The 27,477-nt window shown below is 37.7% G+C and overlaps 1 protein-coding gene across 1 annotated transcript in view; it reads left to right on the forward strand.

Moving 5' to 3' along the window:
* Positions 1-1,629: 1,629 nt before the first annotated feature.
* LOC150083731 (uncharacterized) overlaps positions 1,630-27,477 on the forward strand; it is a 179,705-nt gene continuing 153,857 nt past the window's right edge. The window contains exon 1 of the mRNA XM_090377448.1: positions 1,630-1,729. Coding sequence (XP_090233574.1) covers positions 1,712-1,729 — 18 coding nt within the window. The 5' untranslated portion in view covers positions 1,630-1,711. The remainder of the gene's footprint in view (positions 1,730-27,477) is intronic.

A 27,477-nucleotide genomic window follows, 5' to 3' on the forward strand; every position in this document is an offset into this window, starting at 1 on the left:
GAATTCAAACTATTGTAGCGGCTACCCCAGCTAATAGATCTCAGTCCAGTCGAGTATTTGTGGGATGGCTGGTTTCTATGCCCATTCCGCACTCTTTCGAGTACAGATCTGCATCCATCGAGTATGCAAAAACTGTGGGAAGCAGTTGAGTCAGCATCGAATAGCATACTTTAGGCACCTCGTTGAGTCCATCCGGTGACGCAGCTAGGCTGTTTTGATGGCTTAATGGGAACCTATTAGTTGACTCTTTATTAGATTAAAAATATATATATATATCATATTAGGGCCACCGGAGAACGAAGGCAATTTTCCAGTGTGTAATACGTCCATATATTATGTCTGTTCTGTGGTTGCCTTGCCTTGCCTGCTTCGCTGGACTATATACCGGAGTTTCCGAGAAGGGGTGATCTTGCTGCCCAGCCAGAGACCGACTAACTCACCTCCGGAGTGTCAAATGACGATAAAAGTGTTTCATCATTGACGGGATTCGAAACCGGGCTTTTTCCACTTGGTGTGTGGAGGACGGTGATTTTATCCTTATTAGTTATTATTATTATTATTATTATCAACAGCCACATGGTGCAAGGAAGCCCGAGGCTTATGCTGCACCGGCAAAAAAAAAAAAAAAAAAAAAAATACCCTATTACCCCGAGAGAGAGAGAGAGAAGTAGAAAGTAATCACCAAGAAAGAGAAGAATGATGATATCCAGCTCAAGACTGGGTGTGCCAAGCCCATACTCACCAGATGTGAGCCCCTGGGAGAATTAGGTAACTCCAGGGGCTCACATCTGGTGAGTATGGGCTTGGCACACCCTGAGATGGATATCATCATTCATCTCTCTCTTGGTGATTCCTTTCTACTTCTGACTCTTGCTTGCTCTCTTTCTCTCTCACTCAGGGTAATTCGGGAATTTATTTGGCCGACGCAGCATAAGCCTCAGGCTTCCTTGCACCATATGGCTAATAATAATAATAATAATAATAATAATAATAATAATAATAATTATTATTATTATTATTATTGGTATTACATTAGTATAGGATAGACAGTAGAAAGAACTAAGAGACTTTTGCAGCACTAGCCAAAAGAAGGAAAAAAGCGTTACGTATGATTTTCTGTCATCTCTAGGTTCCTATTCAGACTCTGAATATCTCCTCTTATTTTCATTGGTTACAGATACTGCGATAAGCTAAAAAACATTTTCGGTTTTAATTTTGTTTAATTTGAATTCATAATTCCAATCAAACAAAATTCATAGTTACATAATTACTATGTTATCCTTTAATATTACTATGATTTTCTTCTTCGAGTATCTTTAATATCATTTTCTTTTCTCAAGAATTGAGAAATTGAATTGTTCCAGGTTTTTATTATTTTGCTTGCCATTCTGTTGTTCCAATGAAATGATCTGCAGAGTATAAACAAGAAATTACAGAGTATAGTAATACGCAGTCTGTAGCAGACTGGTTATCAAGTCTTACAGCTTTCATTTAAACATGAACTTTGCGATTTGCAGTGACGTAAAATTTCAAAATGGTTTCGGATGCTTTAAATTTATAACTATCGCTGTAAATTTAATACAAACACGCACTAACATCGTTCATGATTGATAAACTTCCGAACATAAACCGAAATATTCTCTTCATATCCTCGAAACCACTTCCTGTTCGTTTGGAATTATGGGCAAGTTTGTTGTTTTAGATACTAGATATGGCGTCTAACGGAGAAGTAAGTTCTTTATATTTAAATAAAAAATTTTGATTGTCATGAAAAACTGTGAAACCTCTAAGGAAAGTCCTTTCAGCTCCGTGACTTTTGAACTTTATAAATTTTTAGAGCATATTACTTGAGTTAACATTTATGGTTTACTGACACTATTGTCATCGTACGCTTCAATTAGTTCTCTAACGTATTTTAATTAAGTGTCGTATGCAAATATCTGCATTTTGTTAACTTAAAAAAATGTGATATAAATAAATGAAGATAATAGCGTTTGACTTTTTTTATATGCGTACAAGTGTCTATATGTATCATACCAAATGCTTTTTTACACACACAGGCAATGGCGTGTTTGTATTTTTTTAAGGTTTTCTTGCAAGGGTGTATGCCAGTACTTCGCATCATCTTATGGGGTAGATAGTTTGGCATAGTATATAAATTATGTGGAATATAAAAGAACCCGATGTGTTCAATAGTTTGAAATAGGTGCCTGACATTACGGGATAAAGAACGTAGCTGAAATGAATGATGTTAACTAACTGAATGAATATGCAGTAATTCTTTAATTGAATCTGCTGATTTAGTCTATCATATGAGATAGGATGTTTCTCTAAGCTACCAATTTCTATATTGCTTATTCTTATCGCTTAGGTGACATTTGAAGGAGTGTTTGTTACTCTCTTATTTTCACAACTTTATGCAGTTTTAATGCTCTCATAATCGATTGCTATGTATTGTGTCATTATAGCGTATATTGCACATTTAGTTGATTATAATTAGTAAATGTCATAAGCTGATGTTGTATTTCGTCCTATTTAAACATCCTCCCGGGATTGTAGTAAACGAAGTTTTGGTGCAGAGTCTCAACATGTATATGAGCAAATTTCGATATTTTATTTTTAATGTTCAAGGTTTTGCACAGTTTCACTGGGTGGTAGGGAATGTGAACAAATTTTGGAGTTAAAGGAACATTTTAATGTCAGTAATGCATTATGTTTAGTAAAATAATTGCAGGGCTTGTTGAAATTTTGGCTCATTATGTATTTTAATTGTTAATATAAGATGACTTATAATATGACTTACAGCAATATTACTATTATATGTGTGTAGAAATAATATTTCAGTTTTTACAACTGAACATCCATGTTATTCTAACATATAAGTAGTTTCCTGGCGCCTCCGTAGCCAGGTGGGAAGGAGCAGCAGTGCGTAGCACACGCTTCTTGATTAGACCGGGGTTCGAGCCCGTCACCACCAAATATGGAGGATGCGGAAAGGTCAGAGAATGACCACCGCATATCCCGGAGCAATATGGCCTTAGTTGCTAATGCTCCTAAAAACCAAATAACTAACTAACTAACTAAGTAGTTTCCATGAAGATATGAATATAGTTGTAAATTAATATGGAAAAAAAATGGACATATCCCATTAAATAATAAGGTGACACAAGTTATTTATCTTATGTTATAATAATTTAAGCCAAAAATATATGTAATATGGTATATTATTAGTAGTCTTTAAACTTATTAAAATTGATTTTTATTTAAATTAAAATAGAACCATGCAGAATCAAAAATTGAAGTGCATCATATGTATTTTGATAATTTCTTTGGAAACACAAACCCTAATGTATATATATTTTTGCTCCATTCTTTTATACTTATTTACACTGTACAGTTGCAGTAATTAGTTTATTTGTTTAATTTTTAACCATTATCATGTGCATGAAATTTAGTAACGTGAGCAATGCCATATGGAGTGAACCACACTTATCCTCATTAAAATGCTAATAGTGTGGGCAGTTCTGACTGAATTTTTTTTTCTGGTTATTGCAATATGTCATCTCCATAATATTAAAATTTTATAATCATAATAGCAGTAGTTTATTTTTTCCCTTTTTTCATTTCATAATGTAAATGCCGATTTTCAGTTACACATTACTATTGTCATATACCACCATTCAGAAGCTTATGAGGTTGCTGTATGCATGTTTCCAAGTGAAAATTATTTTTTTTGTCCTTTGTTGTTAATATTATCTCTGCTTTAAAAATAGATTGCCATGTTCGTAGTTAATTTTTTTGAAGGAAGTTAAATGGCTTTTGGTATTATTCTCATTCTTCTAAAACATCTTTCAGTTAAAATGAGAAGCACATGATCAAAAGGAAAATTATACTTTGAAAGCAGCAAAGTGTAGTATTTTCACCGTCAAGAAATCTGAAACTCATGGTATCATATCTTCTTTAACACCCCCCCCCCCAGTGCAAGGTAAGCACCCTCTGTTGGTATGTGAGTGCGATTGCTGCAGTGGTTGTAGTTAGGCTTTCCTTGGGAATAAAATTTAGACAACGTAATTTGACCTTGAGTGACAAATAAAGTAATAGCAAAGTAATTGAGTGACAAATAAAGTAATAGCAATAAATTAAGTGACCACAGTCACTTAATTTATTGCTATTATTTTATTGTTAATTTCTAATTTTGCTATTGCTATTAACAATTAATTAGCAATTGCTATTGCTAATCCTTTAGCTGTCTACGAAAGGTACTGAAGTGTACTACAGAAAGATGTATGCTGACATTTATGAGTTAATAATCAAAATCTTTTAACATGTTAAGTTTCTCGATTATTGCTTACTAGATGAATGATAATTCATTGCTGAAATGCACCACTAAGCAGAGGTCTGCACTGGCCTAAATTTTTTATTTTTACCTGACCTGAACTCTAGACGACCCGAGCCAGAATTTTTTTTTCAAAGAACCCATTTTTATCCCAACCCGATTAAAACTTTTATAGAAATAAAATCACTAGCATTATTTCAAAGTTTCATAATAATAATAAAAAAAAAAAAAAAACTTTCAGATTCCAAATTCAATATTAATAATCATATAACTATTAATTATCCAAAATAATTATCAGTATTAATTATATAAAAAAGAAAATGTGATAAATTTTCAATTTACGATATTTAATATAATTCCAAACGAATATTGATATCCACCTCTACTTAAATTAAAAAATTAGAACTGACTGTCACTGGCAATTATCACTATTAGCATTAGTACAGGCATTTGATGCAAGAAAGCAAGCTTATGCAGCATCAGCCAAAAAAACAAATAAATAAATAAATAAATAAATAAAAAATAACCACTTCCACTTCACCCCTCTGTTCGTTCGAAATACCTGTCCAGCTGAGCCTTAAACTTATTTAGGCTATCAACTTCCATGACAAGGGATGGAAGTCTATTCCAGCAACCAACCACCCGCTGGCTAAAGGCAAATTTCCTCACGTCTATCCTACATCTGTCTTTCCTCAATTTGAATTTATGCCCTCTCAGGTGATTATTCTGAGCAAGAGGAAGAATCCCATCAGCATTGAGCATGCTCAAACCATTCAAGGCTTTATACACCTCTATCAGATCACCTTGCCGGTGCCTAGTCTCTAGACACTGTAATTTGTAAAATGTAAGCCTTTCTTCGTAAGAGCTCCCCTTTGTTCCATTCACTAATCTTGTTGACCTTCTCTGTACTCGTTCCAGCATCTCTACATCCTTCTTGAAATGAGGCCTTCAGACCTGTATACAGTACTCTAGGTGCGGTCTGACCATTGCCTTATACAAGGGAATAATCACCTCCTTATCCCTGCTAGAAAAATTCCTATATATCATCGACAATACACCATGAGCTACTCTTGCAGCCCGTCTGCACTGCTCAGAAAACTTCATATCTGCCTGCACAACCACCCCCAGGTCCCTTTCATTCTCTACCACTGTCAGTGTAGTACCACAGAGTTGATACGCTGCTCTGGGGTTGCTGTTTCCCATATGTAGTACTTTACATTTGTCAATGTTAAACTTCATTTGCCACCTCTCAGCCCATCTGCTGAACCTTTCCAGATCCTGTTGCAGTAGCATAGGGTCAGTAGTGTCCTTGACAACCCTGCCAACCTTCGTATCGTCTGCAAACTTGGACATTAAGCTTGATATACCATCATCAGTATCATTTATAAATACAGAAAACAATAATGGACCCAATACTGAACCCTGAGGGACTCCACTAATAACATTAGTCCACGATGAGCAGTGTCCATTGATTACCACTCTCTGTCTTCTCTAAAAAAACTGCAGAGCAGCATAAGATTAATTTTTCCACAAGAATTTCACATCCATATAACCAGCCATTCATATTAACAGAACTTTTTGGAGCGCTCAATAAAACATCAAATAGCACTGCTGGTCCAGATGGGATCTACTATATAATGTTAAAACAACTGAACGACAGAGCAAAAAGATCATTGTTAAACTATTACAACCGAATATTCTTAGAAAATGCTTACCCAGTTTCCTGGTGTCACTCAATAGTTCTAGCCTTCCCAAAGCCCGGAAAGGATCGTACCTTTTCACATAACTATAGGCCAATTTCATTGACCAATTGTTTAGGCAAAGTCCTGGAAAAAATGGTTCACAAGGCGCTTAATCTGGTTCCTGGAAACTAACAACTTGCTAAATAGTAATCAGTACGGGTTTCGGAAAAACCGTTCCACCTTAGACGTAATGATAAAAGCAGAGTCAAATATACGTAATGCCTTCATAAGGGGACAGCATCTGGTGATGATTAATCTAGATATTCAGAAAGCCTTTGATACCACCTGGCGGTATGGTGTTCTTAAAGATCTACACTCTTTCGGCTTGAGAGGTCATCTACCCCAATTTATACAAAGCTTCCTATGCCATAGAACTTTTCAGGTCAGATACATGAATAATTTATCCAAAACATTTGAACAAGAGGAAGGTGTACCACAGGGTTCCATTCTGAGTCCAACATTATTTGCAATAAGAGTCACCAACATGACAAGGGATGTACCAAATACAGTACAATCGTACATGTTTGCCGATGACCTCATTATCTCTACTCAATCCCAGACTATGAACACCATCGAAAGGCAACTTCAAATTGCTATAGCTAGAATAGAATCATGGGCATTGCGGAATGGTTATTCCCTAGCAGAAAAGAAGTCTACTGCTATTCATTTCTGTAAAAAACGGAAATGACATCCGGATCCAGACATATTTTTAAACAACAGCCTGATTCCAGTCACTAACAATTTCTGTCTGTTGGGGTTAAATCTAGATAAACTTAATTTTGCTTCCCATATGGTGTACCTCCGGAATACCTGTCTTAAAAAACTGAATATCCTAAGAGCTGTCTCCGCTATGTCCTGGGGTGCTGACAGAAGCTCTCTCCTACATCTTTATAGAGCTTTAATAAGATCGCGCTTGGATTATGGAGCACCTGTCTACGACTCTACCAGGAAAAGTTCTCTATTACGTCTGAACACCATCCAGCATAGTGCCCTTAGAATAGCTGTTGGAGCCTTCAGAACATCTCGGGCTAGCCGAGTGGGTAAAGTACCTGCCCGGCAACCCAAAGGTCGCGGGTTCGATTCCCACCTCGGGCTTGGATCAAAGTACTGCAAAAACCTTGGGAGGTGCAATATGGCCACAGAAGCCGATGCGCCAATAACTACCAAATCAAAATCAAAAAAATCAGAACATCTCCGGTTCACAGCCTGTATATTGAGGCAAACGAATCCCCTCTGCATCTCAGGAGAAAAATGTTATTGTTAAATTATGCAGCAAAGATTGGAAGTACTCCAGCCCATCCCAGCTGGCAGTATCTGTTTGATCCTCAACACACCCTGCTATATCACAATAAACCTAATGAAAACCGCCCTGCAGGGATTCGACTGCAAGAACTCATGGTCAGTTGGAAAATTAACTTTAAGAATATATTCCAACACCTTGCTACTCCTGAACCTCCCTGGACTGAATTCATACCTCTCTGTGACAATTTCTTTTCAAGATGGGGAAAATCCTCACTGGCAAATACCAACTTTCAACAGCTACATAAACTGCATTCTTTGGAAAACTCAGAGAAAGTTCATATCTGTACCGACGGCTCCAAAACAGATACGGCTGTTGGTGCAGCAGCAGTTTCCGCCACTTTCTTAACAGCTGCCTCTCTTCCCACTGAATGCAGTATCTATACTGCAGAATTATTTGCAATAAAACTGGCTCTAGATAACATAAACAAATATCATATTAAACAATCTCTGATATATACAGACTCTTTAAGTGCAATCAGTGCCTTTCAATCTACCTTTCCTCCCTCTCATCCCATTCTTAAAGAGATCCGGTCTAAATTATTTTACCATCAAACAGCCAACTACAAGGTTATCTTCTGCTGGATATGGATCCTGGATCCTGGTCATGTCGGCATCCAAGGTAATGATCGTGCGGATGAGGCTACTAAACATCCCGACTCTGGATCTTACAGTCAACTGAAAGTTCCATACACAGACTACAAATCCATTATTAAAAAAACATGTTGGAAACAATGGTCTCACCTCTGGCAATCTCAAACCAATAATAAACTGTTCCAGATAAAAAAAAGAGCCTCAACTGTGGACATCTAGTTTTAGAAGAAACAGGCGACAAGAAGTAATCCTGGCAAGGCTTCGCATCGGTCATTCACATCCAACTCATCTGCATTTGCTTTTGAGAGAGATTCCTCCTCTGTGCTTTTTTTTGCCAGTCGCACCTAACAATAAAACATATTCTCATTGAATGTCCCCACCTTTCATCTGTCCGAAATTCCAGCTTCAGCTCTCTCTCCAACTTGCAGGAACCCGTAAGGAAGCAAATTTCGAGGATCTGTTTAAGTATTTAAAACGCATAAACTTATATAATAGCATCTAATCATAACGTGAAATCAGTGATACCCAAACGATGAACAGGCGCAATATGGCTCAAGAGGCCCTTGTGCCAAAAACCTCAAATACAACAACAATCTGTCTTCTCCCCCTCAACCACCCCTTTATCCATAGCAGCAATTTGCCTCCAATGCCACATTGCTCCAATTTGTGCAGCAGTCTTCCATGTGCAACAGTATCAAAAGCCTTTCCATCAAATCCTTTCCATCCATCAAAGTTATTCCCTGCATCCAGTTCTTTTGTGACTGCATCATAGTATCCAATCAAATTGGTCAGGCAAGGCTTCCTTCACAAAACCATGCTGTGTCTGAGCTATAACTGAAGTCTTGTCTAGATGATCCTGCAGTGCTATATGAATGATGTGTAAGCATTTCCCTTACTTGTATTTCTAAATTATTGGTCAGTATTGGATATAGCAAAGAAGCAGTTAGAAAATATTAAAAGTCAATGTTCTTAGAATTGAAAGTAGGTCAACCCAAAATCTCGGATGTAGTAGAACTAGAGATTAATAGTATCACACTTAATGTATACTGTACACATACAACTAAAAAGGAACGCATTACCAGGGGGACACAATGACTCACATACCCTTGATGTAATGTAAATTACAACTATGCTCACTTAAGAGTAAAGGCTACTTGACTGAGCAAAAAAAAATGCTCTGGTCGTGGAAGAGAACAGTCGGTGTTTTACAGAGTGTATACATTGTGTTTTACAGAGATATTAAATAGGTTTAGTAGCATTCGTTAGCTTCTTATTTTGAATTTAACTAGTGTTTTTTGGAAGTTACTACTTCCTGTGTTGACGCCAATATTGTTGAACTAGCCACCATATTGTAGTCGATAAGAAATAGCTTAACTTATATATCTTGAACTGATAGTATAACTAAAAACTAGATAGCGTAATACGAAGCACTGTATTAGGAATCTGTTAGCTTATTATAGTATTATCAATTAATCAAAAATATTAATCTTCTTAAATTTCAATGTTAATTAAATTGTATTTAAACAGAAATCATGACCCAGACTAGAGCTGCAAAGCAAAGATCAGAGACTAGCGAGATTGGGGGGGGGGAGAGAAACAAACGAGACGATTCTCAAATGCATCACAATCTCAAAAAATGCGTGAAATGTTTACTGACCTTTCTAAAACGGGACATGATCTAGCCAAGGAGGATGTCTTTGTGTGTGCTAGGTGTCTAGAGTGTCAAAAAATTTGGCACCAAATCAGCATTTTGATGGGCGTCTATGAGATCTTGAGGTTTAGGGTAAATGCCCTTGAAGAAATTAATATGAGGGCCCATCAAGCTCTTAGCTCCCCAGCTCAGTGGCAGAGCTCACTCCTGTGCATCAGGCAACACAGAGGCAATCTCCAAGGCAGACTGAGCTGGTCCCACAGGAACTAGTTATTGTTGGTGACTCTGTTGTCAGAGAGAGGGGGAATATACTATGCAAGAAGGATAAGTGGAACAGGACCAGGGTATGTCTGCCAGGGACAAAAGTTGATGATGTTGTAGAGCAGATATCATCTTTTAAGGGCACAAAAGGCGATATTGTTGTACACGTTGGAACTAATGACATTAAGAGTAAGAGATCTGTAGATTTACTTAACAAGTACAGGTCAATGTTGAAAAAGAGTCGCAAGTAAGGGTTGAATGTGAAAGTGTCTGCAATTCTGCCCAGACATGATAGGAGGGAGTATATGATGAGAGCCTTGTCGATCAATTCGGCCCTGGAGAGATTGTGCAAGGTTCAAGGGGTAGAATTTTTTTCAGCTTGGTCTGTGCTTGTTAACAGGAGAGACTGCTACTACAGGGATGGGATACACTTAAATAGAAAAGATGCAAGAATATTTGCTGATGCTATTGAGACAGTGTTAGGTCAGTCGGAAAACTGCTAGTTTGGGGGGATACACAGACTAAAAGGTTAACAGTGGCCACAGGCAAAGGCAAAAGTGATTCTTGCACTGCTTCTATTAGAATGAGCAGCAGCCTGGAAAGCAAGGCATTGGAGATTTCCAGGAATGTTGGGAGTTGTAGTGGAACAAGTAAATACATCGGCTGTGTTAGGGTAACTAAGAGTAGAAACAGGTGCATGTATGCAAATAGTTGCATGTACACCAATGCAAGAAGTGTAGTTAATAAATGTGATGAGCTTGAAGTGTTAGTCAGACATCAAAGGCAGATATTGTTGAGATATCAGAGACATGGTGTCACACCGACATAAGCCGTGCAGAATTGGAATTTGGAGAGTACAATGTGTACAGAAAGGATAGACAGGAAGGGTTGTGCTGTTAGTTAAGAAACACATAAAATCTAAGGAAGTGCGTCCAATTGATGTTGGTGGCCAATGCAGTGTTGAGGTTGTTTGGACATTAGCATTAGTAGAGGCATTTGATGCAAGAAAGCAAGCTTATGCAGCATCAGCCAAAAAAAAAAAAAAAAAACCCACTTCCACTTCACCCCTCTGTTCGTTCAAAATACCTGTCCAGCTGAGCCTTAAACTTATTTAGGCTATCAACCTCCACGACAAGGGATGGAAGTCTGTTCCACCAACCAACCACCCGCTGGCTAAAGGCAAATTTCCGCACGTCTATCCTACATCTGTCTTTCCTCAATTTGAATTTATGCCCTCTCAGGTGATTATTATGAGCTAGAGGAAGAATCCCATCAGCATTGAGCATGCTCAAACCATTCAAGGCTTTATACACCTCTATCAGATCACCTCGCTGGTGCCTAGTCTCCAGACACTGTAATTTGCAAAACTTAAGCCTTTCTTCGTAAGAGCACCCCTTTGTTCCATTCACTAATCTTGTTGCCCTTCTCTGTACTCGTTCCAGCAGCTCTACATCCTTCTTGAAATGAGGCCTCCAGACCTGTATACAGTACTCTAGGTGTGGCCTGACCATTGCCTTATACAAGGGAATAATCACCTCCTTATCCCTGCTGGAAAAATTCCTGTATATCATTGACAATACTCCATGAGCTACTCTTGCCACCTGTCTGCACTGCTCAGAGAACTTCATATCTGCCTGCACAACCACTCCCAAGTCCCTTTCATTCTCTACCACTGTCAGTGTAGTACCACAGAGTTGATACGTTGCTCTGGGGTTGCTGTTTCCCATGTGTAGTACTTTACATTTGTCAATGTTAAACTTCATTTGCCACCTCTCAGCCCATCTGCTCAACCTTTCCAGATCCTGTTGCAGCAGCATAGTGTCAGTAGTGTCCTTGACAACCCTGCCAACTTTGTATCGTCTGCAAACTTGGACATTAAGCTTGATATACCATCATCAATATCATTTATAAATACAGAACCCCTGGCTTGTAGCCGTGAAGGGAGTTGTATACAGCAATGTGCTTTCTGTATATAATAAAGAAAACAATAATGGACCCAACACTGAGCCCTGAGGGACTCCACTAATAACATTAGTCCACGATGAGCAGTGTCCATTGATTACCACTCTCTGTCTTCTCCCCCTCAACCACCCCTTTATCCATAGCAGCAATTTGCCTCCAATGTCACACTGCTCCAATTTGTGTAGCAGTCTTCCATGTGCAACAGTATCAAAAGCCTTTCTAAGATCCAAGTATATAATATCAAAGCTAGGCAAGTATATAATATCAAAACATAAGCACTGGGAAAGGAAAAATGAGAGTAGGTGTGTTATAGGCCTAATGAATCTGATGAGTATAATTGTGCAGTTGTGCAGACAAATAATTGAGCAATTGTGCAGACAAATAGTGGGCCAGTAAATCAGAATGTCTTATAATGGGGGATTTTAATTTTCCAGATGTTGACTGGAACTTTTAGGTTGGTCACTTGCACACTAGCATGGATTTATTGGATGACTGTTTTCTACAGCAGCATATTCGAGAGGCAACCAGAGGGTGTAATACTCTTGATCTATTCATGCGTTAAGAATTTACAGATAAAGGAACCACTGGGTGAGTGTGATCACAATGTACTGATGTGGGAATTACTTAAAGATGTAACTACCATAAAGGGGGAAGGGCTTTTGTAAAGGTGACTACAGGGATCTCAGACAGTTTTTAAATTCTGTACAGTAGGATCAACTTATGATGTTACCAACATTGAATTCTGAATGGGAAGCCTCCAGGGACTTAATTTTGGAGGCTACAAGGCTTTTCATTCCAACTAAGAAATACTGTTTAGGCCTAAATGGATGTCAGATGAATTAAATGAGTCTCATGGCAGAGAAAAAAAATGTATCGGATGCATATAAAGTATCAGGTGACACAGAAGTCTATGGCAGATATAAGCTAGTCTGTAATCAAGTCACAAAGAAGGTTAGGCAGGCGAAGACAGAATATGAGAAATCTTTGGCAAAGGACGCAAAGAAAAACAGCAAAGAGTTCTTTACTTATGTAAATCTAGAAGGAAAGGGATGAATCAGATTGGACTACTTAACATAGATGGGTTGACTATTAGTGATCATGCTCAGGTAGCTGATAAAGTGAATGAGTATTTAGCATCTGCATTCATGCATGTGGAGTTATTCGGTGAGGGAAATGCCAGAGGTTTATCAAACTCTAACATTATTATTATGTCTAAGGTGACACCTAGACTTCCGTCTATCTCCACCTAATAAAGTTGACTTTGTGCAGAACCTCTGCAAAATAGACCTGTATGGAAGGTCTCTTCGCCATCAGGGAGAAGCTGTCACCTGCACAGCCGCTCCCCGTTGGCGAATAGACCCTAATGGCCGCCCATATTCACTTGGTGCTGGGCCTGGTCTTCTATTTTAAGTGCCTCATGCACTTAAAATAGAAGACCAGGATTTTAAGATGCACTTAAAATAGAAGATCAAACTCTAACAGGGAGCTAAGTGATTTTGTAATAACTCAGATCAAAGTGGAGGAGAAATTGTTGAAGTTAAACATAAGGAAGGCACTTGGGGTATCACCAATTCACAAAGGGGGTTCAAAAGGTGACAAGTAACTATAGATCTGTTAGTTTAACTTGTGTCTTCTGGGGAATATAATGGAATCACTGGTTAAAGAAGCATTGCAGGATCATCTAGACAAGACTGCAGTAATAGTTAAGACAGCATGAGGTTTGGTAAAGGGAGGTCTTGTCTGACCAATTTGATTGGATACTATGATGTGTTCACAAAGGAACTGAATGCCAAAAATAATTTTGATATCATATACTTGGATTTCAGGAAAGCTTTTGATACTGTTGCACATTAAGGGTGCAACAGTATCGTGTTATGGCATTAAGGGTAGGTTGCTACAATGGATAAAGGAATGGTTGAGTGGGAGACGACAGAGAGTGGTAATCAGTGGACAGTGCTCTTCGTGGACAAATGTTATTAGGGGGAGTTCCCCAGAGTTCGGTATTGGGTCCATTGTTTTGTATATTTATCAATGATATTGATGAAGGTATATCATGTTTAATGTCCAAGTTTGCAGATGATACAAAGATCGGCAGGGTTGTTAACAACAGTAAAGACAGTATGCTACTCCAACTGGATCTAGATAAGTTGGGCAAATGGGCTGAGAAGTGGCAACTGAAGTTTAACATTGACAAATGCAAAGTACTGCATATAGGTAGCAATAACTGAAGAGAAACGTACCAACTGTGTAGTACTAAACTGAGGAAAGTGAGAAAGACCTGGGAGTAATTGTGCAGTCAAATATGAAGTTCACTGAGCGCTGCAGACGGGTCGCCAGGGCTGCTCATTGAGTCTTGTCAATGATATATAGGAATTTTGCTAACAGGGACAGGGAGGTGATTATCCGTTATACAAGGCAATAGTCAGGCCACACCTAGAGTATTGTGTACAGGTCTGGGGGCCTCATTTTAGGAAGGATGTAGAGCTGCTGGAATGAGTAAAGAGATGGGCAACAAGATTAGTGAATGAACAATGGGTTGCTCTTACAAAGAAAGGCTTAAGTTTTGCAAATTACAGTGTCCATAGGCTAGGCACCTGCGAAGTGATCTGATTAAGGTGTATAAGGCCTTGTATGGGTTGACAAGCTGAATGCTGATGGGATTCTTCTTCTTGCTCAGTTTAAGAACCTGAGGGGGCATAAATTCAAGTTGAGGAAAGACAGTTGTAGAATAGATGTGTGGAAATTTGCCTTTAGTCAGCAGATCTACCACTAAAATTATTATGCTAACTACCAGTAATATTTGTGGTGTTTCAATGACAATACACAGACTCCTAAAATACAACCAAAGCTTACAGAATGCTGCTAAATTTTCTGTGGAAAGCTGTTGCAATATAAAAAAAAAAGAACAGAAAAAATTTGAAAACATAATTATCTGAAATGTGTTTTTTTTTTTTTTTTTCAAATTTGAAATTTTATACCCTGAATTCAAAAAGAAAGGATTAAGTTGGTTCTGCTTAGAAATGTCTTATGTTTGCTATATCTGAAAGTAATGCCATGCATAATTTCTCCAGTACTCATAAAAATATGTTAGCTGTTTATATTTAGCTGGTGAAATTAAGCCATATGGCAAGATTAGACAGCTCTCACTGACATTTTACAGATGCTCTGTGTGAATGGAAGTTGTTTATAAGAACTATAGATGCTTTTGCTGAACTTGTATCAGCTAAATGCCAAACAAAAAAATTTATTTCTCATAAACGAAAACAGAAAATACTGTATAATCAGTAAGAGAATGTTAACATTATCATTAGTAGAGCATATGATGCAAGAAAGCAAGCTTATACAACATTATCAAAAAAAAAAAAAAACCTATTCCATTTCACCCATCCATTCACTCCAAAAGTTTGTCTAGTTCAGGCTTGAATTAATTTAAATTGTCAACTTTCACAAAGACAGATAGAAGCTTGTTCCAGCAATCAACCACCTGCTGGCTAAAGGAAAATTTTCACACATCTATTCTACAACTGTCTTTCCTCAATTTGAATTTATGCCCCTCAGGTTCTTAATCTGAGCAAGAGGAAGAATCCCATCAGCATTGAATTTGTTCAAACCACTCAAAGCCTCACGCCTCAATCAGATCACCTCGCAGGTGCCTAGTCTCCAGATGCTGCAATTTGCAGAACTTAAGCCTGTCTTGGTAACAGCAACCCTTTGTTCCACTCACTAATCTCGTTTCCCTTCTCTGTACTTGTTCTAATAGCTCAACATCTTTCCTAAGATGAGGCCTCCAGACCTGTATGCAGTATTCAAGTTGTGGCCTGACCAGTGCTTATACAAGGGAATAATCACCTCCTTATCCTTCTAGGAAAATTCCTATATATCATTGACACGATCCCACGAGCTACTCTTGAAGCCTGTCTGCACTGTCAGTAAACTTCATATCTGACTGCACAATTATCCTCAGATCTTTTTCATTCTCCACTACCCTGAGTGTAGTACTGCACAGTTGGTATGTTAGTCTGGGGTTACTGCTATCCATATGCAGTTCTTTGCATTTGTCAATGTTAAACTTCAGTTGCTACCTCTCAGCCCATCTGCTCAACTTTTCTAGATCTTGTAGTAATGTATCATCCTTGCTATTATTAACAACCGTACCAACCTTCTTATTGTCTGCTTCGTATTGTATGTTGGTGTGCAAAAGTACAAGGGAGGATTTGATTTCATTTACAAATTTAAAAAATAATTTTAAAAAAGTGGAATCCATCAGATGCCTCATTGTTAGCATAGGTGTCGTATAGGATGCAAGTTATATACTAGTTCATAGAATCTATAGCTATTTCTCATACTTGGATCTATAGCTATTTCTCATACTTGGGAGAAGGGATGTCCGTTAATTCAGAAAGTCTGTTAAATCGAATGTAACCTAGGGGCATTTTTTATTGTTCTTAATGTAAAAAAAAAGCTTTAATACAATATATAGTACTGTACAATATAAAATTATGTTGCAATTTGGCCTTTAATTTACGGATATCAGAAACAGTTTGTTTTTTTACGGCATAAATTTCACAAACATGTACTACTGAAACGCCTTATTCTAATTTCTGAATTAGCTCTAATTTCTGTGCCATATTTAAGTCCACATGTTTTCTTTTAACTCCTCTATCACTTGATGCCATTTTAAATTGTAAGGATTGCAAAATTATTTAATAAATAAAGTCACAATTCAGAAATCACAGAAACACTGTATACAACCTCACCGTACGATAGCTTGAGGCAGACTTAGACTGAAACAAAGTGAGTAGGTAGATCTGCAATTTAGTGTCCCCAGTCATGTTCAGCTCGCAAGTCACCGCCTGCTCTTATCTGTAATCTGGGAAAACAGCTATTTGAACACATTTTCAGAAAGAATGAAAAACAATTTCCTCAATTTGATAATAAAAAAATAAAAGTGGGTAATTATCAAAACAATAATGGAAATAAGTAATTATTATAAATTTTTAATTAATAATAACACTGAAGTTTTGTATAACCTAAAAAAAAAATAATATGGTCGAGATTAATATGTACGTTACTGTATTATTATTTTTCCAGTCCATTAAATCTGAATCCGTTAAATCGGGGTCCGTAAAATCAAGGGTTTACTGTACTTAAAAATTAAATTATTAAAATTGGACTGCTGTGTACTAAACAATGTACGCTTAGATGATTACCAAGTAATGTTTCTGTTAATTATTAGTAAATGTTAAATTGGATAAATATAATTGCACAATACATGTGTGGAAATTTACATTGAATCAAAAAGTAATCAGTTGTTTAAATAAGCTTCCTAGTGTTGTATAGATGGGTAGTTTGATTAAATTTAAGGAAAGTATGAAAAAATTATTGGAATAAAGATATAACTTTTTTTTTTTTTTTTTTGGCAGATTATGTATAAATAAATAAATTTTCTGTTTATACTCCGGAACGACCACACGGTCAGAGAAGTATTCAGCAGTCACGGGCTTGAACCCTGGTCACTCGAGGCACGTGTACTTATACACCCGCATGCCTAACTGCTCAGCTACTCTTCCTTTCCACATGTTTGCAATACTAATGCTAAATTAACAAATTATCAGACATTAGTTAAAATTTTTCAAAATAATTACTCAGAGGACCTCGGCTATTTACACATTTTTTTCCCATTGATTATATAATTGCAGAAAAACTTGAAAGGTCTTTGATTGCAGTAAAAAGTTTGCCATAACTCTGCACATCTATTATTATGGTTGCAGAATAGATTTGTTTAAATTTACATTTTGCCAAAGTGTAATTGATTGTGTTGAAGTGATTAATTGGAATAAGTGTTGAAGTGATTAGTTGGAATAAATTTGGAGTGCTCCAATTATTAGAGTAATAAACAAATTAACTTTTTTTTTCTTTTTTTTTTTTTTTTTTTCCTTTTTTGGCTGATCTTATACTTGCTCCCTTACATCATTTTTCTACTACTAATACTAAGAATGCAATGTGGAGTCATCTAAATAGGAATGGCTTTCTGTAAAGTGCATGGTTTTGTAAGGGAAAAATCTTAACTGATCAAAATAAACTATCATGAGTGTCACTTCAAAATGGGAAGCATTCAAAGAACTTATCTTGAAAGCTACTAGGCTTTACATACCAACTAAGAAATATTGTTCAAGGTTTAGGCCTAAGTGGATGTCAGATGAACTAATGAGACATATGGCAGAGAAGAAAAATGCATGGGATACATACAAATTAACATGTGACACAGAAGCCTATGATAGATACAAGTTGATCTGTAACCAAGTTACAAAGGAGGTTAGGCAGGCGAAGGCAGATTACGAGAAATCTTTGGCAAGGAATGCAAAGAAAAACAGCAAAGTGTTCTTTACTTATGTAACCTCTAGAAGGAAGGGGATGAATCAGATTGGTCCACTTGATATCGATGGGTCAACTGTTGATGATCCTGCTCAGGTAGCTAACAAACTGAATGAATATTTTGCATCGACATTCACACATGAGGAGTTATTCAGCGAGGGGAATGCCAGAGGTGTATTCAACTCTGGCAGTGAGCTAGAGAATCTTGCAATAACTGAGATTAAAGTGGAGGAGAAATTGTTGAAGATAAATACAAGAAAGGCACCTGGGGTGGATGGGATCTATCCAGTTATATTAAAGGAGGCAGCAAAGGAAGTAAGCAAACCCTTAGCCATAATTATGAGAGCTTCCTTGGACTCAGGGGAAGTACCCATGGACTGGAGATGTGCAAATGTGACCCCAATTCACAAAGGAGGATCAAAGGGCGACACAAGTAATTATAGACCTGTTAGTTTAACTTCTGTTCCTGGAAAATTAATGGAGGCACTGGTTAAAGAAGCACTGCAGGATCATCTAGACAAGACTTCAGTTATAGCTCAGAGAGCTATAACTGAGGGGGAGACGACAGAGAGTGGTAATCAATGGACACTGCTCATCGTGGACTAATGTTATTAGTGGAGTCCCTCAGGGTTCAGTATTGGGTCCATTATTGTTTTCTGTATTTATAAATGATATTGATGATGGTATATGCAGCTTAATGTCCAAGTTTGCAGACGATACGAAGGTTGTCAGGGTTGTCAAGGACACTACTGACACTATGCTACTGCAACAGGATCTGGAAAGGTTGAGCAGATGGGCTGAGAGGTGGCAAATGAAGTTTAACATTGACAAATGTAAAGTACTACATATGGGAAACAGCAACCCCAGAGCAACGTATCAACTCTGTGGTACTACACTGACAGTGGTAGAGAATGAAAGGGACCTGGGGGTGGTTGTGAAGGCAGATATGAAGTTTTCTGAGCAGTGCAGACGGGCTGCAAGAGTAGCTCATGGTGCATTGTCAATGATATATAGGAATTTTTCTAGCAGGGATAAGGAGGTGATTATTCCCTTGTATAAGGCAATGGTCAGACCGCACCTAGAGTACTGTATACAGGTCTGGAGGCCTCATTTCAAGAAAGATGTAGAGATGCTGGAACGAGTACAGAGAAGGGCAACAAGATTAGTGAATGGAACAAAGAGGTGCTCTTACGAAGAAAGGCTTAAGTTTTGCAAATTACAGTGTCTGAAGACTAGGCACCAGCGAGGTGATCTGATAGAGGTGTATAAAGCCTTGAATGGTTTGAGCATGCTCAGTGCTGATGGGATTCTTCCTCTTGCTCAGAATAATCACCTGAGAGGGCATAAATTCAAATTGAGGAAAGACAGATGTAGGATAGACGTGAGGAAATTTGCCTTTAGCCAGCGGGTGGTTGGTTGCTGGAATAGACTTCCATCCCTTGTCGTGGAAGTTGATAGCCTAAATAAGTTTAAGGCTCAGCTGGACAGGTATTTCGAACGAACAGAGGGGTGAAGTGGAAGTGGTTATTTTTTATTTATTTATTTATTATTATTATTTTTTTTTGGCTGATGCTGCATAAGCTTGCTTTCTTGCATCAAATGCCTCTACTAATGCTTATGCATTGTAGGCAGAAAATAACTGACATGGTTTATTTGGACTTGAGAAACATTTGATTTGATCCTGCATGAGAGATTGCTGTATAAGCTTCAACATATTCATTACAGGATCCAACATGAAAGGGGGGAGAGGGTTGTAATTAATGTTTACTTCAGAATCTGATAGGGTTAGAAGTAGGTTTCTCAGATTTGTGCTTGAGCTGTTCCTGATTTTCTTAAATGACTTTGATCAAGGGATATGAAACGTGATGTCAGTTTGCACATGATGATTGGAAGAGTGGTTAATGACTAGCATCAAGCAGCACTCCTTCAGGATGACTTAAATGAGCATCAGGGATGGATAGATAAGCGGCAGGTTATGTTTTAATGCAGTACAATGCAAGGGTTCCACTTGAGAAATAGCAACCTCAAAATAACTCATGTACCTGAAAGGGTTAAAAATGGTAGAGGAAGAAAGATAAAAGTACTGTCTGTCCTCGTATAGCACGATAGTTGCGTTCCTAGAAACCCTCGTGCAATATAATCAACAGGCCCTATGGGAAAAGTAGGGTTAGGTGCCGACCACCCAAGATTGAACACACATTTGGAACCAAAACATTACCAAACACAATAAATAATCGGGTAATTTTAATCGTTATAAAATACGTAAGTATTTTATAACGATTAAAATACGTAATAAAAATAATATTATACTATAATAAAGTATTTTTAGTATTTTTTAATACTAAAAAAGTATTTTTTACGGATAAAATATGTATTTTATTCGTAAAAAATTTATTATATTAAAAAAAATAGTCATAATAAAATACTTATGTATTTTATAATACGTAAGTATAAATTATAATACGTAAGTCGTAATAAAATATTGCTAATGCTTTTGCTTCTATCGTAAGCAGACTTGCTTTTTGTTTGATTTTCTATCCAAAGAGATGACAGCCGTTCCATCTCTTCCAATTCTTTGTGTCTTAATCTAATGGATTTTAATTACACTTTGAGTTGTTCCCGCTATGAAAGTTGTTTTTATTTTCTCTGCATTCTTTGTAATTCTCCGCGTTGCCTCATTTAGGTCTGTAGCAAGTGCAATATCACATGGTCTTTCATTTCGCTCAAAGCGTTTCACAATTTCATATTTTTTCTCTATCGACAGAAGCGGACTGGCCATCAGCCTTACGGAGGAAACCACGGTGGGCCGGAGGCCAGTGTGATTTTGGCCATAAACCGTAGTATGAGGCCACTACAAATTTTCCCGAGTAAGAATTTTTGACCCAGTCCGCCTCTGTTTATCGATATTGCTTCTTTTTTTTTTCTCTCTGAATCTGCAGTGTCTTAGCCAGGACGCTTCCTTTTCACACCTTTTAAGTATTTTACTAATTTTTAGGGAATAAAGCACAGTTACAAACGAGGTGGCACGCTTGATACACAGAAACAAAGCTGCGTGCGTGTAGCAACTGAATAAACAACACCGTAAAGGCCGAGATACACTATTAACACTTCACATTTTACTAAAGCACATTTCTGGGGGTTACTACCATAAAACAATAAAAACAATTTCCAGTTGCGTTTCTGCTAGTGGAATCTGTTATAAACTGGTAGTAAACTCCATCTAATTGCATTTGCGATTATATAGATAGCTGGAATTGTGTTGGTTTTTACGTTATTATGGTGAAATGTGTTTCCCCTTCACTGATATAAAACACATAAATACATTTTCAGAATCTTCTTCGTTCCTATCGTGTTGCGTTCAGTTGGGGTGATTCCGCATTCGACTGCCATTTCTTGTAAACACAAAGGCGAATCGTGTATAAGCGAATTCGGTTCGTGTTATATAAGATAACGTTCCCCTATTTATAAAGCGTGTATGATCGAATTCGTGTAATGCAAACACGTGTTATACGAGGACCGACTGTAATTAAAAATGGTAGAAGAAGAAAGGGATTTTTAAGGTAGATGGATTTTCACCTTGCGAAAATCCCTCTGCAGTATGTGAAATTTGTGCAGTACAGACAGAGCAACAAGGAACCATAGTGATTTACTGAATGATTGTTTGTAGAGATTGGCAGGTTATAATTTCACTATATGAGGCAAATGTGCCGCCGTAGCCTAGTGGTCAGGCGCGCAGGTGCCTAAGTACACGTGCCTTGAGTGACCGGGATTCAAGCCCGTGACTACTGAATACGGTGCTGTTTCTTGTATTCAATCTATCATGCGAACTCCTCTGACCGTTTGTTCATCCTGGAGTATAAACAGAAAATTTATTTATTTATTTGGAATACCATGGCCCGGCATGGAGGCCACACCAAAAAAAAAAAAAAAAAAGACATCAAGAGATAGGCAAGGACTAGTGAGATCAGGAAAATGCACTCACAAGAAACTTTGAATATGCTGGCTACAGAGATGGGTAATTAGGTACTTAGTGGGTATCTAATTGAGGCATATAAGGCTTTGAGAAGAGGACAATAAAATGAATGAAGGAGAAACTTCACAATATTAAATGATGCTAGAACCACGGTGGGGACATAAATTCAATGGGGGAAGAGATATAGACTCTATTTTAAGATGTTTTCCTCATTGCAACAATTTGACTTCATGAGTAGGTGGGATAGCTGATAGTTTGAGTGAATTCAAAAGCTTCTGCATTTACCAGTGGGAAGAGGGAAACACACATGAGGCTTTTGGTTGTTTCAGCAAAATCCTCTGTCTTTCTTGCCTTGTATGGTCAGTATTAATATTAGTGTGGTAATTACTAATATTAATAAACATGGCACATCAACAGTTTGTGATTTGTTGATGTGCCAGGTTTTCCACAAGTTGCATCATCATCTTTAGTGATTTTGCATCCATCTTTGAAGTGCTTGTACTACTTAAACATCCCACCATTTTTTTCCTGTATTCTTCAACGGTATTTCTGCGGTAGTCTCAAAGACACTTATTTGTTTTCAACAAAAATGGATCTTCTGAAATTCAGTGATACAGAATTACTCACTGTAGCAATATATGCAAATAAACATTTAGCATTGTAGAGGCATATGATGCAAGAAAGTAAGCTTATACAGCATCAGCCTAAAAAAAACCCCTTTCCATTTCACCTATTCATTAGCTCCAAATGTTTGTCTAGTTCTGCCTTGAATTTATTTAAGCTGTCCACTTCTACAGCGACAGATGAACGAACGTTTGTTCCAGAAATCAGCCACCCGCTGGCTAAAGGCAAATTTCTGCACATCTATTCTACAACTGTCTTTCCTCAATTTGAATTTATGTCCCTGCAGGCAATTAATTTGTGCTAGAGGAAGAATCTTATCAGCATTCAGCTTGCTCACCCCATTCAATGCCTAATAATACACCTCAGTCAGATCACCTCGCAGGTGCCTAGTCTCCAGACACCGTAATTTGCATAACTTAAGCCAGCCTTTCTTCCTAAGAGCAACCCTTTGTTCCATTCACTAATCTTGTTGCCCTTCTCTTTACTTGTTCCAGCAGCTCTACATCCTTCCTAAAATGAGGCCTCCAGACCTGGAGATTTGTTCATGCTTCACTAAACCAGCACTTACTGTAAAAAAATTTTAGACATCTAGGTTAAAAAATTGTTTTTCTTATTTTGATATTCAGATAGTTTGAACAGATTCTTCTGCAACATTTTGAACCTACCTTGACCTTGTAGCTAGCATTCTCTCATAATATCTGTCTTTACTCTTTGGACTGGTACAGCAGAAATACATTTCAAGAAAATTTATTCAGCAAATACTGAGTCCATGTACCTGTTTCGAGTAGGTCTTGTGAAACTATGTATACTGCTGGAAAATGTGGTTTCACGGAGACCTACTTGAAATTAACAATTTTCTCTTTTGCCAAAATTGTTTCACTTCAGTAAGAATTTACTGCACTACTCAGTACCCTCACCAAGCTAGTGATGTGAAGACCAAGTAATGACAAAATTAGCGAGCTCGGTCTAAATGGAGGATTCTGAGACTTGCAAGCAGACAGCTACCAGGTCTCATTGTAAAGTTTAACAATCTGAAGGACCTGACAGCCATTTTCCAAACTACGTTATTCAGCCAATCAGCAAGCTTAAAAGTAGATACATTTTTCTTTCAGGCTGATTAGCAACATTATGTATCAATACTAACAATGTTTATCAGTGCCCAATTGAATTATACTTCATAAGAATTTCATTAAATTTGTTTTCATTTAGTTTGTTTTTTACTTGTGTGTATATATTATTTTTATTTTCACTTTAACTGCATTCATTATGAAAGACTTGAAAGCTTTTGAAATGGCACTGTATGCTTACTGATGCAACATTTTTTCTGATGGTATTTGTTCTTGTCAAAAACAAATACCAACAGAACTTGAAGTACTGATTAAGTCATCAAATGCAGACATTGTAGGGATAGCAGAAACATGATGTCACTCAGATATAAGTGATGCTGGATTTGAATATGGGGAATGCAGTGTGTAGAAAAACAGACAGGACAGGAAGGGTAAAGGGGTTATGCCCATAGTTAAGAAGCATATTGAATCTAAGACGGTGCATCCAGTCAACATAAGTGACCAGTGCAAATGTTGAGTCAATTTGGTGTGATATACTGAGAAAACAAAATTGGGAGCAGGAGTGTAGGGGTAACCTGTGTTAAAGGCTAATGACTATGATGAGTATACCAAACAGCTATACTGAGAAATAGAGTGGACCAGTAAATCAGAATGTAATATAATGGGAGATTTTAACTTTCCAGATGGTGACTAGAATTTGTGGCTTTATCATTCACTCACAGCAAGACTTTTGTAGATTTCTTGGATGACTTTTATACAGCAGCATGTTAGAGAGGCAACAAGAGGAAGCTCTTGATCTGCTTATCAGCAGCGATTCTATATGCATTAAGAATCTGCAGTTTAAAGGACCCACTGGGTAGCAGCAATCAAAGAGTACTAATATGGAATTTAATTAAAGACAACTACTGTCAAAGGTATAAGGAAAGGCTTTTGCCTTTCATAAAGGCGATTACAGTGGTCTCAGACAGTTTTTAAATTCTGTGTAGTGGGACTAACTGATGATGCCACCAACAGCAAATTCTAAATGGGAAGCATTCAAGGAATTAATCTTGGAAGCTACTAGGCTTTTCATACCAACTAAGAAATACTGTTCAAGGTTACCTGTTAAATGGATGTCTGATTAACTTTTGAGACATGTGGCACAGAAGAAAAGTACGTGGGATACATATAAATTATCAGGTGATTCAGAAGCCTATGATAGATATAAATTAGTCTGTAATTAAGTCACAAAGGAGGTTAGGCAAGCTGAGGCAGATTAAGAGAAGTCTCTGGCAGAGAAAAACAGTAAAGACTTCTATATTATTAAGTAAAGACTTCTATATTATATTAAGGGGTTGAATCACATTATGCCACTTGATGTCTATGGGTAAACTGTTGATTTCCCTGCTCAGGTTCTGGTAAAATTGAATAGATATTTTGCATCTACATTCACACACAAAGAATTCTATAGAGAAGGGGATTCCAGAAATTTATCAAACTCTAACGAGGAGCTAGATGACTTTGTGATAACTGAAAGGAAAGTGGAGAAGAAATTGTTGAGGATGGACATAAAAAGGCACCTGGGATGGATGGGATCTATCCAATCATATTAAAAGAGGCAGCAAAGGAGATATGCAAGCTTCTAACCATAATTGTGAGCTTGGATTCAGGGGATGGCCATATGGACTGGAGATGTGCTAATGTATCCCCAGTTCACAAAGAAGGATCAAAAGGTGACACGAGTAATTATAGACCTGTTAGCTTAACATCTGTTCTAGGGAAAATAATGGAGTTACTGGTTAAAGAAGTAATGCAGGACCATCTAGACAAGAATCTAAATGTGCTGCAGTCACAGCATGGATTTGTTAAGGGGCTGTCTTGTCTAACCAATCTGATTGGATACTATGATGACCAAGGAACTGGGTACAAAAATTAATTTTGATATCATATATTTGGATTTCAGAAGACTTTTGATATTGTTTACATAAAATACTGCTGTATAAACTGGAGCAGTGTGGCATTAAGGTCAAGTTACTGCTATGGATAAAGGGATGATTAAGTGGAAGATGACAGAGTGGTTATCAATGGGCACTATTCTTTGTGGACTAATGTTATCAGTTGAGTCCCCAGGGTTCAGTGCTGGGCCATTGTTTTTTTCAATATTTATTAATGATATTGATGAAGGTATTGATGATATTAATAAATAAAAAAAGGTAATAATTGATATTAATGATATTGATATATCAGGCATAATGTCAAAGTTTGCAGATGATACAAAGGTTGGCAGGTTGGTTAATGATAGTAATCAGGGTGAGCTACTGCAACGAGACCTAGGAAAATTGTGTCAATTTGCTGAGGAATGGCAGTTAATTTTTCAAGTTTAACATTGACAAATGCAAGGTACTGCATATGGGTAGCAGTAATCCCAGAGTAACTTATCAACTGTGTGGTACCACAACTCGATAATGCCCCATTTGGAACCCTCGATGAGGATGACAAGATCATCTGCATATGCAAACATGGAGGTAAGCTGGAAGGAGTTGCAGAACCATTCATCGAGCACCATACACCTTTTCATACAGCTGGATCTATACGGCACCATACATCTTTTCATATGGCTGGGTCTAAGATGGAACCTTGAGGGCAGCCTCTAGACATGGATCTGGTTATGCTATGGAAGATCTTGATAGTGTTTTTCCTGTCAGCGAAGTAATTGATGAGGCTGTTGTAGATTTCTAGTGGGCAATCAGTTTGTCTTACCCATCTAATGATGCTAGGCCACCAGACCAAGTCGAATGCTTCCTTGAAATCAATGAAGATTGCCAGAACATATTTGAATTTAGATTCTTCCCTTATCTTAGCTTAAGCTGTAGTAGAGCATCTGTTGTAGAGCACCCAGGTCTGAAGCTAAATTAGTTTGTAGAAGAGAGCCCTTTATCCTGGTACCTGGTTGAAAGTCTGGAAAGAAGTTGTTCCTGAACCTTTCCCAGAATTGGAAGAAGTGCTATAGGATGGTAAGCAGCAGTTTGGTTTGGGGAGGTGGCCACTTTGGGGGTGAATCAGAGGTTTATGTGCTTCCAGGTTTCTGGGAAGCAGCCCTTGTGAAGGCAAGAATTAAACAGATCCATAAGACACTTTGCGGTATTTGACCAGAACTGCTGTACCACCTCACCCTTAATCAGGTCAAGGCCTGGAACCTTAGCTAGCTTGATTTTGCTGATGGCTTCAGCAACCTCCATATTGGTGAAGTCTTCTTCCTGTCCAGTAGTATGTGTGGAGATTGTTGTCTTCAATTATCTGAGACTGAGCATCATTGTTAGGGTAGAGATAGTCCTCAATGACCAATTCATCAGAGATCTTGCACATAGTGTCACGGTGTCGGTTATATCTGGGCGCTGAGTTTGTGCTTGATGATGTTATGTACGAGGTCCCAGGGATCTTTGTTGCCCTCTGTCTGGACGAGGTTGCGCCACAAGGATAGTTTCTGATGATATAGGGCATTTGCATATTGACTTCTTAGTGCTTTAAGTTGGTCCAGATATTGCTCAGCCTGCTTGTGGGGGGGGAGCCTCTTCTACAAGCCCTCTGAAGTCTTTGTCTGGCAGCCTTTAACC

The sequence above is a fragment of the Mastigoproctus giganteus genome, chromosome 7 (assembly GCF_048544385.1).
Source record: "Mastigoproctus giganteus isolate SK-2022 chromosome 7, ASM4854438v1, whole genome shotgun sequence".
In the NCBI taxonomy this organism is placed as follows: Eukaryota; Metazoa; Arthropoda; class Arachnida; order Uropygi; family Thelyphonidae; genus Mastigoproctus; species Mastigoproctus giganteus.